Below are 21,221 nucleotides of genomic sequence, written 5' to 3' on the forward strand. Positions count from 1 at the left end.
TGTAGTATTGCTTTGGCCCCTCAGTCTCTTTTATAGTAGCAAGTCCCTCATTTCTGCAGTAGAGACTGTTCAGTAGGGGATCCAACATTTTTCTTGTTTACAGTGTCTTTGAACTCTTATACAATTTAAATACAATCTAATTGGCCAGTTTGGTCAGAGGTAATTATTTTTAGACGTAGGTAACTAACTGGCGTTAAAAATTTAAATTCTCATCTTCTGAGAAACTAAGATCTTAGTGGTAAAAGGTTTATCAAAATATCACCTCACTGGACATAGAATAGAGGACATTATTTGAAAATTAGAACATGATCATCTTAAATGATACTCTAGAAACGTATTATTGACTTGTTATCAAGACTAAACATAGTGAGTTGTGGTATAATAAGTATAGCAGGCAGATTAGTGATGCTTAGTGGTCATAGACAACTTTGTAAGAGGCATGTGTCTTGCATGGGCAAGATGCCTCATTTTATCTCCAGTTCTATGTAACTCCCTCAGTACTGCCAGCTGTAGCCATAGAGGTCCCCAAATGCTATCAGATGTGGCTCTACTAACCTCTAGCATCACTGGGCCTGAGCAGTTGTGTGTTGGCAACCCTAAGCATTGAACTTTTTAGCACTAGGAATAACCTAGTGATTTCTTGGGATACCCCTTCCAAAATAAAGCATATCATGTAGTACTTATAACCAAGCTCCTACCTCTACCACTCATTGGTTCTATGGCATCAAACTGGAACAGTAACAAAATCATGAAACTATGGAGATGATCAAGTTCAAAAGTATAAATCCCAGTTTCAGAAATTGGCAAATAATGATCATTTAATACATTTTATTGACTTCAAATATAACTATTTTATATTAACAAGAAAATGTTGCTTTCAATCTTTCATATTTGCATTTTCGAAGTATGAATTTTATGAGTATAAATATTTTTAGACATTTTGGACAATATTTGATGAAGGGGTGAATAAATAGTTGGAGAAAAGAAAAGAGAAAATGCAATAGAAATGTAGGGAAGACTCAAACTAATTCTATATACATTTGGACTTAGGAAAGTAGATTTTTGTTTGTTTTTGAGAGAATAATGAGGAAAATAGTACAACATGTATCTGGACAGATGATATGATTGACTTTATACTCTAATGCATAGAAAAAATTTTTATACCTATAACTCATAGCTAGAGAAGATTCATTTCTCAATTTTTAATTAAGATTGAAGAGAGCAACAGTTGGTTGCAAGCCTGCTGCTGTAGCTGTTTGTAATTAAAACCACTAGAAACCTTAATGTCATTAAAAGTTTCACTAACACATTATTTAAGTAGCATTTTATTTTCTATATGAAATTTCAAATTATATAAAATGATATATTTTGTTAAACTTCAGAATATATTTGTTGAGCATTTTCTTTTGAGCTAGTTTATATCAATGCAGATGTTATTGAGTCACTAACCTGCAGTGTAGATTTAACTTATGCTTTGTGGGAAAACAAGCATTTGGCTTAATCTGATGCTTATGGGATGTAGACTTTTAAAATCATAAGAAATGAAGAGGGGGCAGCAGAGAAGATTTTCATGGAACAGTGGACTTGGCGTTATGAGGTTATGTCTGTGTTTTCACCCAATAAGGATGGCCAAGGCAGATGTGGTCTGTGGAAAAATACCCTGAGAATTGACAAAAACGGTTATTTCCAAAGTTTAAAAGAGAGAGCCCGGCACCCTCTCGGAGAGCCCGGCAAGCTACCGAGAGTATTCGATATGCCAGACACAGTAACAACAAAAGTCTCCAATGGAGACGTTACTGGGCCCGCTCGAGCAAAAGATAGCATGATTTGTGGAGGTACATTGGCCTTAGGAACAAAAAAATAAACAAAAACAAGTGAACAACCAGATCTGTTGCTTACGAGCAGCATGGCTGCAGACAGGCCCATGAATCTTTATGTTGCATCATCAAATTAAGAGTATTTACAATTTATCTGTAAAGAGTGATTTACTAGGATATAGTTAATATTCTAGTTTTTGTTCGTAATAATATATGGCCTCCTCAGTGATGTATTCTGTTTCATTTCTTCTTTTAATTTTCAGCAATCCTTTAACAAAGTAAAAATCAACCATGCATTAAAACACATACAAAGATAGTTTTAAACAAGGGACATATGATGGTCATCAACCCCAGATCCTTGTATTAAGAATTTTTTATTTTTATTTTTTATTTATTTATGATTGTTTGGGGCCATAACTGGTGCTGCTCAGGAATTACTTTTGACTCTCAGGAATAACTCCTGGCAGTGATTGGAGTGCCATATGGGATGCCAGGGATTGAACCTGGACTGCCTATGTGCAAGGCAAATGCCCTACCTGCTCTACTATCTCTCTGGCCCCAGTATCTCTCCTCATTTTTGATTCTAGATATTATAAGTACTTGCTGTTTTCTAAACATAAGACTTTCCCATTTATTTTCATACTGTACATTATAATCATCTCTGACTTACTTTGATCCCACTACTTGTAACTGTCAAATCTTTCTTACATACTAGATTGTAAATTATTGAAGGTCATGTACTTCTTTTAATGTGGAGCTGGAGCAATAGCACAGCGGGTAGGGCATTCGCCTTACAAGCGGCCAACATGGCCAACCCGAGTTCGATTCCTCCGCCCCTCTCGGAGAGCCCAGCAAGCTACCGAGAGTATTGGATATGCCAGACACAGTAACAACAAAGTCTCCAATGGAGACGTTACTGGGCCCGCTCGAGCAAATCGACGATCAACGGGAGGGCCTTTACCTTACCTTACCTTTACTACATATTTATTACAAATGTTTAATAACATGCACATGTTATTATATTATAATATTATAATAACATGCACATTTATATTTAACAACATAAAGCTCAGTGTTTTATATTCCTAACTTTTGGGGGGTTATCAGAATAAACACAAGACACCAGTTAAATTTGAATTTTAAGTAAAATGTGTAACATTTTACTCTAAGCATATAATTACATGGAACACACTTACACTAGAAAAAGTATTCACTATTTAAGAACCAAGTTGGGTGCTCTGTACTCCTCTTTGCTAAATACGATGGTCCTATTTTATTATATGAATGAATGGCATTTTCTTTTTGTATTATAAAAATTTTTTTATTTTATTTCTATATGTTTTATTTTTTTAATTTATTTATTGAATCACTGTGGGAAAAGTTACAAAGCTTTCAGGCTTAAGTCTTGGTCATGCAATGATCAAACACATTTCCTCTATATGTTTTAGAGCAGAGTAATTCATAGTAGAAAATTCCATTAATGTGATCTGTAACCCTTGATTGTACTTTTAAATGTGATTATAAGAACAGTAGAACTTATTAAGAGGAATAATTGGTAATACTTAAGGTAATTTTATAGATTACTTGAAGATGTTGACAGTTAGGATGTCTTATCAGTAGGTAAGTAAGAGTGAATTGAATCTGTTGGGTCAAGATATGCTAAATTATGTAGTAGTGATAGTAGCAGTAGCAGCAGTGGTATATAATGTTTAAGTGATTGTAGTATACTAGTGATCTCAGTGTTTTTTAGGTATTGCTTATTTTTCAAAAAATTCAAACTAGTGAAGTGCTATTATTTTTCTAAGAAAATTAAAAAGAATCAAGAGCAAAAAATAAACAATATTTTTGTCACATCATTATTTGAACCTAGATAAAATTACTCCTGAATTTGCACTTTCAATGGTTCATATTCCATTTTCTCAATGAAAAAATTTACTAGGACAATGTTTGTGGTTAAGGTACATTGAGTGATAAAATTAGGTAAAAAGTTATAAAGATAAAACTTATTTCCCAAGCCTAGTAGAGAGATTAAAATATAATCTAAAAGCAATGTTACATATACTAATTATCATGTGCACACATAGATAGTGTATATGTTATACATATTTGTGTATACATAGATATAACTACGATCAACCTGTTAAGAGATCCTCAGTGCCACCCTAACAGTTGTTAAGGGTGTTAACTTAAGAAACAGCTATCTGGTGAAAAAAATACCTTCCTTGGTTTGTCATTTAGTTACCATAATTGCTGCCAATGAAAGTAGGGCAAAAGGCACTGTTCTACATGACACCAGAGGATACTGTTATCAAATGTCAGTCCTTGCACAACTTAGTAAATGGGCACCTCTTCTTGTTGTCAGGGTAGGCCAGGATAAGCTGACTCTAGCCCTTCTACTTGGAAATGGCTTTGGGTAAGGGTAAAGGGGTGATCCAAGAACAGCTGGTAGTTTACCACACAATCAACACAGATAAATCTTTCTGGGAGATTCAAAGACCACACAGGCCTCTCTACCAAAATATTTCTTGTCTGTTTGAATTTCTCTGCACTGTCACTGTCCTCCCATTGCTCATCGATTTGCTCGAGTGGGCCCAGTAACATCTCCATTGTGAGACTTGTTACTGTGTTTGGCGTATCGAATACGTCACGGGGAGCTTGCCAGGCTTTGCTCTACGGATGGGATACTCTTGGTAGCTTGCCAGGCTCTCCAGGAGAGATGGAGGAATCGAAGCCGGGTTGACCACATGCATGGCAAACGCCCTACCCCGTGTGCTATCACTCCAGCCCTAAATTTATTTTTAAAAATATATTTTTATTTTGTGACAGATCTATTAAGGTCATAAAATTTAAAACTAGAGCAGTAGGTCTCCCTGCTCTTGTCATTTAATCACACGTTTTCTCTCCTGGATATAATTAATATGACATTAATTAAATTTAATAATTTTCTAATATATCCTAAAGGCACTGTGCACATTTGTTTTATTTTTGTATGTGTTTTACATAAATGAGAGCACATACTTATAGTGCTACCCCATGTTTGTTTCATTTGACATATCCTGTAGGTCTATATATAATTATCTTTAAATAAATATATTTTATTTGTAGATTTCTCTGACTCATAATTTTATTTTCTTTTGTGGTTTTGGACCACTGCTAGCAGTCCTCAGGGCTTACTCCTTGCCTCACTACTAAGGGATGCCTCTAACTGTGCTTGCGGGATGGTATGTGGTTTTGGAGTTCAAACCTGGGTAGGCCACATGTGTGACAATCAACCTGCCCACTCTACTGTCTCTCTGGTCCCCTTGTAATGTTATCAGATATTCTTTTGCATTATTATACAAAAGTTTTTTTACACAACTTCACAATGTGTTTATTTAATTTATTCCCAAATTTGTCATTAGATATAAAATACTGTGCTACTGTCCTTTTAAGGTTAAATCTGAGTACAGATGTAGTTTAAATAACCACAAGAAAAATATTATTAGAGTTCAAGTTTTGTGCAAAGCTGACTGGTTCACAATGATCATACTTGATTGTGTTTCTACCTACAGTGTATTCACTGTCTTTGTATTTATCTTACTATAATATAGGTATTACATCATGCTTAGTAGCACTGCACTGTCCTCCTGTTGCTCATCAGTTTGCTTGAGCGGGCCCAGTAACGTCTCCATTTTGAGACCTCTTGTTACTGTGTTTGGCATATTGAATACAACACGGGTAGCTTGCCAGGCTTTGCCATGCGGGCGAGATACTCTCAGCTTGCTGGGCTCTCTGAGAGGGGCAGAGGAATCGAACCCGGCTTGGCCAGGCTGGCTGCGCGCAAGCAAATGCCCTACCGCTGTGCTATCGCTCCAGCCCAAGTTTACACCAGTTTACACAAGTAAACCCTACTAAACAGGACAACGCAATATGATAATGTAATTATAATGTATTAGACATTTTGTATAGATTTACAACCTATTTCAAAAGCTTACATTTCTCTTTTCATTGTGGAATAAAACATTTGGAAAAGACTTAAAATTTAAAAACCTGAAATTTAAGATGCTAACTGAAAAGTATGATTTTATAAAACAACATTTTTTGATTTTGTATATTTACAAGAGGATATAGGGCTGGAGCGATAGCACAGCGGTAGGGCGTTTGCCTTGCACGCAGCCAACATGGCTGACCCGAGTTCGATTCCTCCGCCCCTCTCGGAGAGCCCCGGCAAGCTACCGAGAGTATCTCGCCCGCACGGCAGAGCCTGGCAAGCTCCCCGTGACGTATTTGATATGCCAAACACAGTAACAACAAAGTCTCCAATGGAGACGTTACTGGGCCCTCTCGAGCAAATCGATGATCAACGGGAGGGCCTTTACTTTTACTTTACTTTACAAGAGGATAACAAATTCAGTTAGAGTTTCATACAATTCAATATGGTAAAGGTAAAGGTAAAGGCCCTCCCGTTGATCGTCGATTTGCTCGAGCGGGCCCAGTAACGTCTCCATTGGAGACTTTGTTGTTACTGTGTCTGGCATATCGAATACTCTCGGTAGCTTGCCGGGCTCTCCGAGAGGGGCGGAGGAATCGAACTCGGGTCGGCCATGGCCGCAATTCAATATGAATTCCTAAAATTAAACAGGTTATTTAAAAGTCTGGGTACATCATGCTTAAAAGAGATTTATTTGTATTGTCACTTCCTACTAATTTTTTATTTGCAATTGATACACTGTTATTTTTTATTATCTTTGTTTTGTTTTTGTTTTGTTTTGGGGCCATACCTGGAGATGCTCAGAACTTATCCCTGGCTCTGCTCTCAGAAATCACTCCTGGTGGTGCTCTGGGATCTTCTGGGACATTAAGGATTAAATCTGGGTTGGCCACATGCAGAACAACCTCCTGTACTTATTGTACTATCTCTCTGGCCCCTCTCTGTTTTTACATTCTCAGAGATGAGGAAATAGTTCACATATTAAAGTGTCTTAAAATTTTTAACATCTAAAATTATGTATTTAAACTGACTTCTCATTATATATAAAACCCAAGGCAATATGAATATATTCGGCAACTACAATATAAATGTTTGCTTTAATTCTAACACCAATTAGAAACATTTTTATTATACCCAGTGTTCTGGTTTTAGCAATTTTTATACATATCAGCCTTGTATATACTGATTTTCCTTTCTTTCATCATAATCAAAGAAATGAGACTCAAAAAGACCTCACACCTGTGAATTCACTTATAACAAAAGATGAGACCTAACCCTAGTGAAATCACTTAGAACAAAAATATCAGAAACAGCAAGTGCAGGTTAAGTTGTGGAGACAGAGGGAACCTTCAGACACTATTAGCAGGAAGTTGGAAATTGCTTCAGTTTCTATGGAGAGCAGTCTGAAAATTTCTCAAAATATTGAAAATAATTTTACCTACCATATAATTTAGCAGTTCCTCTTTTGAGGAGCACAGAAACACTAACCTGAAAATATGTATGGTTACTTTGCAGGAATATTTACCTTAACCAACTTATGGAGGGGAAAACTCAACAGCCCAATAATAGATGATGGATAAGAATGTGGTACATGTACACAGCGAACTACTACTTAACTAAGAATAGATAAAATCTTGTATTTTTTCTCCAATATAAATGGAACTCGAGAGGGTTTGGCTGTGCGAAATGAATTTGAAGGACAAAGATGAAAATCATGAGTTCTAAAGGAACAAACACAATAACCTCTCAGTGTTGCAGACCATGGAGGGAGGGAGAGAGGAAGGGTGGGGGAGAGGAAAGAAGGGAGGGGGGGAGGAAGGGAGGGAGCTCAGAAGGAAGGACACCACAGAGGCTGGCTGAGTGGGAGTGGTGGCAGGAGGAAAACTGGGTCATTGGTGGAGGGAGAAGTGTTGGATCATTGTATGACTGAAACCTGATCATGAGCAGCTTTGTACCTATGTATCTCACAGTGACTCAATTAAAAAATAAAATTTAGAAAAAAAAGAAAAGAAAACCACAAGCCAATTTTACTCATCCTATATAAAGAAACAAAAGGAACATCTATAGCCCAGAGTAAGTGATCTCCAACTGCCAAACTGAGGTCACAGTGGAGGAGGTTTTGAAAGGGAAGTGGTTGGACTGTGGTGGAAGAATATTGGTATTTGGGTGTAGACATAATGCCAAAACAAACATTTTAAAGATATTTTAAATTGACCCCTATAACATAATCTTATAAACACTGCTTCATTAAATTTTAAAATAAATATTCCAAATAAAATGTTGACAGGTTAACTCTTTCAAATTTGAAACATCTCTCTCCCTTAGTCAAGCCAAATTAAAATCATTGATTTTTAATGGTTGAAACTGGCTTTATGAGCTCTTGTTACATTCTGATTACACAAATGTTCTGCTTCATATGAACACATCTGACTTCTATGAGAGAATAAATTTTAGTCAGAGAAAATCCTGACATAAAAAAATCTATGTCTTGATATTGAAACTTGCGTGTTTCAATACATGCATGGATTGTCCTTTTCTAGCTACAGAAATACCTCTGGCTTGGGAATAAGTCATTTCAGGAGCACTGAAAGCCTTGTTAATTAAAACTTTTGAAAAGTGTCCACAATGGTAAAAATCTAATTGGAAACATAGACAAAGCAGTGATTTTATCATGAAAAATATGAAATAGAACGAGTCATTTTCTCAAGGTCACACAGTCAGTTAGCAATAGTACATGAAATAGGAGACTCTCTACTGACAAGCTGCTTAGAAGTCTACACAGGAAAGAACACTACCCTGGATTGAAGGCACTTTAGGAAATAGTCATTTGAAATGTGTCCATGTAACTAACTTCCCTTCAAACTTGCACCAGTCGAGGTGTGTTATTACAGTAATCCAAGTTACCATTTTAATGTTCTTCATTTTCCCTTTTTTAAAGAGAAAAAAATGAAATGGTTTTCAGTTTCATGGTATGAAAAGAGATGATCACTGGTCAATATATTACTTTATTTTCTAAAGTGTTACAACCCATATGACACCCAAAGAATAATTTTTCTGTCAAAACTCTCTCAAATTCAAATGTTCATTCACCACTTACTTTACAAAATCTGAAATGTAAAACCAACTATCTTATCTTAGAGGCAGTATGCATCAAAGAACTGAATTAAGAGGAAAGTGAGATTTTACTTGAGTAAAAGAACATAGCATCTATTATACTGTATTCTGGTTTTGATTATTTGAAATTTTAATCAAGTAAAATTCTTCTTTTTCCTCTAAATTAAAATATATTTAGGTCATTTAGAAATGGACCAAATGGTTCCCTAATAAAACAGTGACAACATAATATCTAAACCTGTACATCTAAACAAAGCATAAAGTAATAGGGAACAAATGAGATATATATTTATGCATTATTGTATAATACATATATTCTATAAAGATTTGTATAATATATGTATATTTTATAGAGATAACGCTATTCCTTATCATTATAAAATACCGAGAATATCTCCCCCACACGGCAAAGCCTGGCAAGCTACTCGTGACATGTTCAATATGCCAAATACAGTAACAAGTGTCACAATGGAGACGTTACTGGGCCACTTGAGCAAATTGATGAACAATGGGAGGACAGTCACAGTGACAGGGATTTATTTTAAATATGTAAAGAGCTGCAATTTTTGATGCCAAAGCAGATAGTAAATGTTATTTGTACTCTAACAGCAACAAGAATATTAAGATTAAGAATTTTTCCAGTGGTCATTTACTATCAAGTTATAAAGTATAATGAAGAGTATTTAAAGACTTGATTGAAATCCTCAATCAGATCAATAGAGAATTCCATAGTCTTTTCAGATATAGGACGGAAGCAGAAAGAATTAGTCTTGAGCCTCAGTTCAACTAGTATGGCTAACTCATTTTTTTAAAATCCATTTAAAAATGAATACCAAAAATAAATATTATTCTATTATTGATATATGTAGATGCTTAAGAATGATTAGCAGATACCGTTATTTACATTATTTTCTAGCTGATAGTGGTATAGTATTTCTCTAGTTTTCTATTTTTTGTGAACTCTCTACATTATTTCCAGTTGATATGTGGAAATCTCTAGGTGAAATTGAATTATTTTGAAATGCTATAAAATTATCTTGAAAGTTTCGATGGAGCAGCATTTAACCTGAAAGGGGGATCTTAACCAGGATCTCCCTGCATGTGTATAAGGATGGTGAAGATTAATGGCTAGAATAAGGTAAAGGTAAAGGCCCTCCCGTTGTTCGTCGATTTGCTCGAGCGGGCCCAGTAACATCTCCATTGGAGACTTTGTTGTTACTGTGTTTGGCATATCGAATACATCACGGGGAGCTTGCCAGGCTCTGCCGTGCGGGCGAGATACTCTCGGTAGCTTGCCGGGCTCTCCGAGAGGGACGGAGGAATCGAACTCAGGTCGGCCATGTTGGCTGCGTGCAAGGCAAGCGCCCTACCGCTGTGCTATCGCTCCAGCCCCTGGCTAGAAAAAGGGCTAGAATATTTTATGAAAAAGTAGGTTGCAAGTGCTATGGAGATCTGTCTATATAGTGCCTGAATAGTGATAGGTCACTAAACTCTAAGTAAAATTCTAGGGACTTTTTACTTTTTAATATTTTTATATTATATAGGTAAAAAGTATATAAAAACTTTTTAATATTTCCTTTGGAATTTTAATATAGAGTTAATAGCACAAGAGCTACACTTGGAAATTTGCAGTGAAGTAAAATATTAATTAGAAGAGAGAGCGAATAGAGGGAGTGAGCTAAGATCCAGATCAGCATTTCAGGTTCAGTTGGTGATGGTTCAAATTGGAGCAGAAATATGAAAATACAAGGAAGAATGGGTGTGAGATGAGGAAGATAAAACTAGTATGACTCAGCATGCAATGATAGAAAGAGAAAAGGGGGTAAATACCTTATCTTTGAGCCATGGTGACTGTGAGATTAGTCATGCCTACCAAATAGGCAGTCCAAGGAAAACAGTGTTTCTGAAATGAAGATTAGGTGAATTAGGCTGAAAATAGAGGGAGGCTGCAATGGAAATTCAGTTAGCCAGGCCCAGTCACAGAGAATGACTTTAGGAAGAAGACTTAGAAATCATTACTAAATAAAAACTAGTAGCTGATACATACGATTATTGAGATTTCCCTCACTAAGGAATGTCAGAGCAATAAAAATGAAGACAAACACAATTTAGAAAAAGAAAATCTCAGTAAAAAAAGTTCAAAAAATTGATAAAGGTGGTAAGAAAAAAATGGCCAGACTGATTTTTTTAAATTATTCATTTTTTTTTATTAGTGAAACACCATGAGGTATAGCTGTAGACTTACAGATTTTTGTGCTTGGGCTTAAGTTATACAATGATTGAGTACCCATCCTTCCACCAGTGCCCATTCCCCATATCCAATGCTCCAGGAATCCCTCCACCCCCCACAACCCCCATGCCATCCCACCCCTGTGGCAGGGCATTCCCTTTTGTTCTCTCTCTCCCTTTGGGTGCTGTGGTTTGCAAAAGAGGCATTGAGTGGCAATCATGTTTGGTCTATAGTCTATTTTCAGCATGTATCTCTCATCCCGGGAGGATCCTCCCAACACCCTTTATTTGGTACCCCCTTCTCGATCTGAGCTGCCTTCTCCCCCAGCATGTGGCTGGCCTCTGAGCCATGGAGTGAACCTCCTGGTACTTATCTTGGCTATTCTTGAGTGTTAGTATCCCAATTTGTTACTTTATGTTCCCCAGATGAATGCATTCTTTCTATGTTTGTCCCTCTCTTTCTGACTCATTTCACTTAGCATGATACTTCCCATGTAGTTCCACTTGTATGTAAATTTCATGACTTCATCTTTTCTAACAGCTACATAGTACTCCATTGTGTTGATGTACCAAGTTTCTTTAACCAGCCATCTGTTCTCAGGCACTAGGGTTTTTTCCAGATTTTGCCTATTGTGAATAGTGCAGCAATGAACATACAAGTGCAGATGTCTTTTCGACTGTACTTTTTTGCCTCTCTGGGATATATTCCCGGGAGTGGTATTGCTGGGTCAAATGGGAGCTCAATTTCTAATTTTTTGAGAATCGTCCATACTGTTTTCCAAAAGGGCTGAACCAATTGGCTTTCCCACCTGCAGTGAAGGAGAGTTCCTTTCTTGCCACATCCACGCCAACACCAGTTGCTTTTGTTCTTCTGGATATGGGCCAGTCTCTGTGGCGTGAGATGATATCTCATTATTGTTTTGATCTGCATCTCCCCGATGATTAGTGATGTAGAGCATTTTCTCATGTGCCTTTTAGCCATTCGGATTTCTTCTTTGATAAAGTTTCTGTTCATTTCATCATCCCATTTTTTGATGGGGTTAGATATTTTCTTCTTGTAGAGTTCAACCAGTGCTTTTTATATCCTTGATATCAGCCCCTTATCAGATGAGTATTGGGTAAATATCCTTTCCCATTCTGTAGATTTTCTTTGTATTCTGGTTATTGTATCTTTTGAGCTACAGAAGCTTCTTAATTTAAAATAGTCCCATTTGTATATCTCTGTTTTTACTTGGTTGGTCAGTGGAGTGCCAGACTGATTTCTTACAGATTTTTACTGGAAACAGTTTTAAGAATCTGTATTCAAAAGGACCACAGGCTTCCTAGATATCAAAGGGTCCTATAGGGATGGTGAGGTAGTCGCAGCAGCATAGATGGCAGTAATTGGGTGTTTAGAGCTAGATTAGGAATTTTGTGTTGATTTGAATGTATTAGTTTACCAGTATTTAGTATATGTATTCTATTAGAGTGTTGCAGGTGTAAGTCATGTTGGAATAGCTTCGTGACTAAACAGTAATCAGAGAAGGCTCTGATATTGTTTTCTTCAAGAATAACTACTCTCCTGGGACTAACCTTTCAAAGAGTGCAGAGGAATTTTTCACAGACTCCATTCTAGTTCATAATTAATTCGAAGTATGATTTCACTTTAAGTTGCTCTTTGATGCTTGTCATATTCTATGAATGTTGAATATCCTACTTGCTGTATAGTAAGATTGCCTTTGATTTTGAGATAAAAAGATTTCTTTCCTTATTTATTTATTTATTTATTTTTGGTTTTGCATGAACCAAACTTAACTGTGAGCATTAAACTGTTATACTTGACTAAGGACTTATACTTGATTAAGGACTTTGACCCAGCCTTGCCTTAAACTCAAAGCAATTGGAGAAGTGTCAGTTACCGGGAAGCCTGGCACTAAGGGAATGTTAGGACTTTGTTGAAAGGTCACATTGGTCTAGAACTGGAAAGGGATAGCTCTTATTTAGACAGCTACTTTGCGTGAACTATATTCTGCTTTGGCTTCATGTACACTGCATTTGTTCCCCTGGGATGTGAATCTACTATATCCTTCTCCAGCAGCCAAAAGACATAAGAAAACGGCTTCAGAGAAGAGACTGTGTAAACCCTTATGATGGATTATTCAGACTATGACAGTGACTCTACGTGGGGGTACAGCGATGATGAAGATTCCGGTGAAGAAGTGCATAGAATATCAGAGTCAGTGGACTGAAAATTGTGCTTGCAACTATTTTTGGATATTTTTCAGGCTCATTAGCTTCGTTGAAAGGAATTTCTAACCCCTTGAGGAAAAAATGCTTCAAAGGACAGCTTGCTACTAAACTGCCTCGCTTTCACTATAATGACTGATTATTAGCAAATTTGTTGTATCTGTTAATCTGTGAAGCACAGCTACCTTTATAGTGGTATATGTGAATTGCCATGCTGAAAAACTAATACACAGATAGATACCTGGATAGGTATGAGATTATACCTTTTTTGTGGTGGGTACAGTACTTGGGTCATACCTGGAATTGTTTGGGGGTTACTCCCAGCTGCGTGCTCACAGTGTCGGTCCCAGAGGTGTAGTGGGAATCAGAAACACTGGGGATCAACCTGAGCAAGCAAAGCATACATAAAGCCCTTTGAGCTATCTCTCTAATCTAATATTTTTACTTTTAAAGACTATAGGCATGTTATACTTGGGTGTTATATAGATGTATGTATCTAAGTATAGAAACATTAATGTAATATGATTACCATGTGTAAATAAATCATATATATACAAATTATTATTGCCATTAATATACATTTGTGGTTTTATATAAATAGACGTTTGCTTTCATGAAGTAAACCTAGCATGCTGAACATACAAAGGCAAACTTGTTTGAAAGTTTTTCATTAAGTAGACAGAACATTAGAATTGTAGTTATATCAGACTTATGTGCTCAATTTTTAAACAATCTTATAAAATGAATGAATTCCCTGAGCTGTTCAAAATGTGAAAACTGAGGGGCTGGTGCAATAGCACAGCGGGTAGGGTGTTTGCCTTGCATGCGGCCAACCCGGGTTCAATTCCCAGCATCCCATATGGTCCTCTGAGCACCTCCAGGGGTGGTTCCTGAGTGCAGAGCCAGGAGTAACCCCACGCGGATCGCCAGATATGACCCAAAAAGCCAAAAAAAAAGTGAAAACTGAGAAAAAGTTCAATTTTTAAAAATAACGCATACTTGCTTCCTTTTCCCTTTGCTTTGTCTAAACCAGCAATACGTGAAACCACTGAAAATTTGGTACAAGTAATATGAAAACCAATATCATAAAAGCTATGTATTAGAAACAACATATTTAATAAGAACATGGGCCTCTTAGGACCCTGAATTTATGCATGTGCAATATTTTATAGCTAAAGTCAGGTGATGTTTTTATCATGGTCCTTGGAGCTACAAAGGTAATAAGCATGTCCAGAGAGCCACAGTATTTTCAATTTATGAATATTTTTTCTCATAAAAAATGTAAACCATTTCCCCTAAAATAAAGGATTAAAATATGTCTATACCAACTCAAATGATATTTAATCTCACATTGGAGGAGACTCAACATGGAATCTTTAGGTATAATGGCATTACAGCACCTTAAATAAGTAGAGATTATGTGACAGTGTAATGGCAACATGAGTTTGGCATTAGATGAACTTGGTTTTGAATAATTTTCTATTGCTGCAGCATTACCTATAAAACAACATGGGAAGAAAGGCCTTATCATGGATAAGAATTGTAACAACTGAAAGTTCAAAATGATTTACTGAGTTAGATTTGCAGTGAGGCACCCAGAAATTTTTTTAAAAGCAATTGAATATATACTTTATTACAGAAACATTATTTTACTGCTCAAGGCTTAGGTTGTGTTAAAATGAGTTTAGACTGATTGTCAAACCAAAATCTGAAATTAATATTAGCAACATACTATGGGTGGAAGAAAGATGAGTTTCAGAGTCAGTCAGATTTTGTTCAAATTCTAAGGCTGGAACAAATTAAATGGTCTGATATTGGGTATGTTACCTAATTATATTTTCATGCACAAATTGCAACAAATTACTCACCCCTTGTTCTAGGCAGTAAATGAGATATTTGCAAATTGTTTAATGTAACTTCTGATTTTTATACTAGTTGTTCAATAAAAGACAAAGACTGTCTTTTAATATGTGGTTTTCCCCCATGCTATGTCTTTTGTTTTAATATATGTCACTTGACTAGGTTCCAAGCCTAACTAGAGTCAATAACTTGGAAATAATCCTTTAAAAATATTTTCAATTTCACTTGACTGTAGCAATCATTTGGTCTTTAATACTTTTTCTGTCTACATTGCAAAATAATTGTAGATTTTCTTTTTGTTGTATAGTAATCAAATTTATGTATCTGATTTAATTTAGTTTTGGTCTGGGGCCAAGACCAGTGGTACTCAGGGCTTGCTCTTAGGTTGGACTCTGGGATCAGTCCTGGCAGGGCTTTGGGGACCATTTGGAGTGCTGGAATTAAAACTGACCTGAGTTGCTCAAGTGCAATGCTAGCATTTTACCTGCTGTTCTATTGCTCCAGGCCCAGGGATTAAAAGCTTTTACAAATTAGGACACATAATATAGAATTTACATCTTGAAAAGTTGTGGTGATAGCATTAACATTTTCATGTACATGGCAAATGTATTCACAGCAATGCATTATTTTTTGCATATAATTCAAATTCAAAACTAAATTATCAGCATGAAAGTATATTTTAAGGAAAGTTAAATTTGAGTCTGTGTTCTCTGTTAAACTATCAAATTTGGAGTTTTTGGCTTTATGCTAATGACAATTTCTAATCATCTAGGCTGCTATAAGCAGTTTCCTATGTGATTTATATCAGTTAAGAGGACCTAATGAAAATTATTGATGTTTTCTCTTCATGTCCACTTCACAAAATATCCCTACTTAAAATGTGATGTATTTGAAAAATTTATTGTCTATTCCCATGGATCAGAGTGAAAAAGCTCAGTTTATTCTTAGGTAAGGAAGATTTCATAAAACACCAGATAGCATCCCACAAGGACAGACCTATACATGATGAGAAGAATTAATATAGATAGCAGAAAACACTTTTTTCTACGCACCGGGATTTATGATAAAACTCATGTCTGATGATCTCATTTAGTACCAGTCAGTAAACAGCTACTTATCCTATAGTTTTTTTTCAGATGAAGAAACTTGAGCATCTCTCAAAATGAGTAACTTATATTGTATAAAAGGAAGATATAGTAACCCCAGAGTATGACGCTTGCATAGGTCAGAGCAATAGGACAATGGGTAGGACAATTGCCTTGCCTGAGGCCAACCAGGTTGGATCCCTGGTATCCCATATTGTTGCCTTAGCTCACCAGGTATGGTCCTTCCGTGTAGGACCAAGAATAAGCCCTGAGCGCCACTGAGTGTTGCCCCAAAACAAAATAGCAAAAACAAAGCCAAAAAAGCCTGAATTCTGCTATATATCTTACAGATCTTAACAGAATGGTAACACTCTTATTACAGGATGATGACAGCACCATTCTGATACCTCACACTTAACACAAACCTGTTTTTCCGTTTTGTTGAGTTTTGTTTTGTTTTGTTTTTCTCAGTAATATACCCTTTATTTTTGGATAAAACAAACAGAAAACTGATCTGGGGCTTTGCCGTTATTGTGGTTTATTGGGAAGAATATGAAATAATTAACCAGGTGACTACGCAAACAATTGTTTAAATTAGAATATGTGATAGACCCCGGGATGGAGATAAAGAATTTGGGACTTCAAGTAAAGGAAGAGGGGAAAACCTTGATCTAGTTATTTCTGGATGGTTCTCTGAGGACAACCTTGTTTCATATCTAAAGGATGAGCAGGGTTGGTGACGGGCCTCCTCATTACTTTAAGAACTCGTGATACTGTGGAGATGATGTGTCAGTAATTCTAAGTTCAGTTTGAATGAAAGATGGATTATGTGTGAAACCTCCAGGAACATTGTGCTGGCTATTGAAGTTATAATAAATATTTTAATCGCAGAGAGTTTGGTATGGTAGATAGATTAAAATTACACAGCAGTTAAGTTTTCATTAGTAGCATTGACAGTTGAGAAACAGAAAAGGAAAAGAACTGTCTCACAAGAGAAACTGAAGCTACAAAATGCCTTATAATACTTTTTAAAAAAATGCCAAGAGCAAAGTAAAAAGATAAATTAATTTAAAACACATAAAAATAGTTCTGAATAAGTGGAGGGTCATGTCATATTACTTGATGGAAAAGTAATATAATCACAAAATCCCTCCTGAAATTAATATATAAATATAGTACAACTCCACTGAAATAAAACCGTGGGTTTCCTTAATAAATTTAAAAGTTATTTTAAAATTTTGTGAAATGCTAATATTTAAGAAGACTATTAAAATAGTTCTTTAAAAAATTTACCTTTTTTTCTTGCTTTTTGGGTCACACCTGATGATGCACAGGGGTTGCTTCTAGCTCTGCACTTCTGTACTCAGGAATTACTCCTGGCAGTGTTCAGGGGACCATCTGGGATACTGGGAATCGAACCCGGGTTGGCCATGTGTAAGGCAAATGCCCTACCTGCTGTGCTATCACTCCAGCCTCATTTCTTTAAAATAATTTAATAAAAAAATGGAAATACCAAATACTGAATATCAATTACTATAATGCAACTGACAAAAGTTAGGTAGCATCTTAGGACAAAGAAGTTTGAAATATAAACAAATCTTAACACCATGATATCACAAAAGCAAAAGATAATGGAGAAAATAAGGATTTAAATAGCCATAATCCCTATTATACTTTGAAATAAATTTAAAATCTACCTGAAAAAACTGTATTTTGAATCTTATAATTGGAGATTAAAGATGTTATGTTTCTTAAAATGTATTAGTCATACTATTTTATATGCATATTTTAATGTTATTTAAACTTAAATTTTATCATGAATTACATAAATTTAGGATTTTTTTCAAGGAAAAGGTACATTTTCAAATATAACTTATAAGTTATGTTTCTATGACTATGGCATTCAAATTTTTAAAAAGCTCAAAATAAAATGTGAACATCACTTGATCACTTGACTTCCCATTAATTGGCAATTTGCTCGAGTGGGCACCAGTAACGTCTCCATTTGTCCCTGTTGCATGCTAATATAGCCCAATAGCATCTGTTCTTTCTAGGAATGCGAAGAGCCTCAAACCGATCATTCATGATCTTGATGAAGAAGTCTGACTCTCTGGTAGGTGGGTGGCCACGTGGTCTTTTGACTTCCTGTGGAATCCAATCGGTAATGGGCTCTAGTCCAGCGGTCGCCTCTAAATCTCATTACGTGTCCAGCCCATCTGATTTTCAACGACTTGGCAAATGAGGCAGCTTCCCTGATTCTTGGAACTCCGGATTCATTCTCTCATTTGAGTGAAGCGTGATACTCCAAGCACAGCTCTTCCGATTCCTCTTTGGGAGACCCGAATAGTGTTCTTATCCTGCTTTTGTGGGGCCCAGGTCTCTGAGGCGTATGTTAATGCAGAAAGAACAGTGGAATCAAAGAGATGTGCCCGGAGCTGGAGGTTTTTCGTCCTCTTAGCTATTTCTTCACTATTTCTTTGGAAACGTGAACATACATTTTCCAAGTCTACCTATGACCACTGGATAAGAACTATCAGACAGAATTTTAAAGTTTTAAGAGGCTGATAGTTTGTTTTTTTTTTTTTTCAGTGAAAAACCGGTTGCTTTTAGACATTATATGCATATATCATTCAGTATGACTTAAGTTCATCTAGTGTTTCAAGAACTTAAGTTCTTGCAACAGAACCATAAAATTTGGTATAAATAAATAACTACTATGAACTGCCAAGAGATTAGATATATTTAACCAAAGTCTCTAAATGCAAAGTAATTAAGACATAATATATGTTCTAAAAGTTTAATTCAGTACACTGAAGAACTAATTACGCAGACGTCAGCGGGATATCATCAGGTCTTTTAAAAAAGTTTTAAAGTTTAGTAGTGGAGTACTTGCCTTGCTTATGTGAGGCCCAGAGTTTGATCCCTAACACCAGGAAGAAAAAAAAAGAAAAACTTTGTTCATTATTGTCTATCATTATGCAACTAATTCCTCAAAGAGCACAAAGGATGACGATACAATTTTTTTTCACCTGTTTGAGTGAAGGAAGCATTTAGTTTGTAAACTCTAGCAATCAGATGATAACTGTAGGATTTGTATTACTGTGATTAATGACAAAAGGTGGTTTCTCATGACAGATACAAACAGAATTTAACACTGGATGTGGGTAAATCGTAAGCATGTGCATCATTTTATATGGTTCTGGAATTAATCATATGGAATCAATGTATTTGAAAAGAAATACTTTTCTTTGATAGTACGTGTTATTTTATTCCAATTTTCTTTTATTTTTTAATAGGGAAGATGTGAGAACAGCAAATGTAATTGCTGCAGAAGCTGTAACCTGCCTAGTGATCGACAGAGAGTAAGTTTTTTGCTTTTTTAATGCACATTTCACACTTCTTTCAGCGACAAATATAAGTACCTGGAGTTAGACATTTTAATTCACACTTCTTTCAGTGTCAAATATAAGTATTTGGAGTTAGACATTTTATGGAACTATTAATACTTATTATGTATTTTTCATTGTAAAATCTGCTATAGCATAACTATAGTGTCTAGTTTTGCTTTTGTAATTTTGTACATGTTAACCTCAATTTGCTTATTTTAAACTGGGTTAATGCAATGACTTAGGAACATTATGAAAATTAAGGAGAAAGTAAGAGGGAAAGTGTGTCCAAGGTGTTTTTCCCCAACCAATGTTTGTTTCAAACCTTTTGGAGTAAGGGAGGAGGAGGATAAAGAAGAAATGGTTTATTCCTTGAGCAAGTTTTAGATACATTTTCTGTTTTTTTTTTCCATTCCCAGACTCCTATAATAGAAGCATTTAAGGAAGACAGTTTTGGATAAAGTATCAGCTCTAGATATAGGCATATATTTTAGGGTCATTAAAATTTTGATGTTTCTCCCTGTTCTTCCTCTCTATTCCTACTTGAATTTGTCATTAGGTCAAGGATTCGCGGACTAAACTTAATAAATATCAGATCGTTGACTCTTTAAGAGTCAATAAAAGCAGATGTATCCTCTGAAATTGGTCCGCCAGGATTTTGCTCATTGTAGTATTTATGGATTAGTGATCTGGAAAAAATTGATTTATGATAGGATTGTAAAATATTAACTTTAGTGGATCCATTAGAGGTGGAATAGAGGCTGTGAGTGGTAGTGTGGACTGAAACTGATCACTTCTGATGGATGGAGCTGGATGTTGAATTCAGGTTTGATTCACGAATCGACTTTGGATGCCTCCTCCCTATTGTACATCTAGAATCTGAGCTGTAGTATAGCTACAGAATGATAGGTTATATCTAGGATTAACTCTCAGATATTTTTATCAGGTTCCCAGAAATTACCAATATGCACCCATTCATTCTTTTGCTCAACTAATAATATTATTGAAATTCTACCACAGAAAGGTATTTTTAGTGATTTCAGAGTCATCTAATATAGAAGATGTTTCCTATACACAAATAATGCACATGTGGGAGTCTTCCCCTGAAAAAGGAGGGAGGTGACTGATTACAAAGACATTCAGGGAAGCCTTTTTGTAACAAATGCCATTATTAGGTATACCAGAAAGTACAAGAGAGTAGTCTAAATTGAGTTAAGAGTGTGAGTAATACATATGAGCTATGAACTATGAGCTATTTGCAAATAGTTCATAAATACAATGGGGCTGATTGAGACTACTGTTTGTTGGCATAAAGTTGGTATGGTATCTGACAATTTTATGTAGGTCCTTAATTTCCATAGTATACTATATTTGGCAGACTAATATGAGGATCTTATATAAAAGAGGAATCAAAAGAAAAGCTCAGGTGAAATATCTAGTTAGGAGTCTGAATTCAAGTAAGGTGACGAGCCCATTTACAGGAGTAGTGTATAAGAATAAGACAGTAAAGGCAGAGAGTTTAACATTTGATTCA

At 35.8% G+C, this 21,221-nt stretch overlaps 1 protein-coding gene across 2 annotated transcripts in view; it reads left to right on the top strand.

Moving 5' to 3' along the window:
* Positions 1 to 21,221, top strand: part of PRKG1 (protein kinase cGMP-dependent 1) — a 1,343,145-nt gene that overhangs the window by 1,180,722 nt on the left and 141,202 nt on the right. For both annotated transcript variants that reach the window (XM_056120587.1, XM_056120586.1), the window contains exon 8: positions 19,598 to 19,663. In XM_056120587.1, the coding sequence (XP_055976562.1) occupies positions 19,598 to 19,663 (66 nt within the window). The remainder of the gene's footprint in view (positions 1 to 19,597; positions 19,664 to 21,221) is intronic.

Source organism: Sorex fumeus, unplaced genomic scaffold (assembly GCF_029834395.1).
Source record: "Sorex fumeus unplaced genomic scaffold, SorFum_2.1 ptg000043l, whole genome shotgun sequence".
Taxonomy (NCBI): Eukaryota; Metazoa; Chordata; class Mammalia; order Eulipotyphla; family Soricidae; genus Sorex; species Sorex fumeus.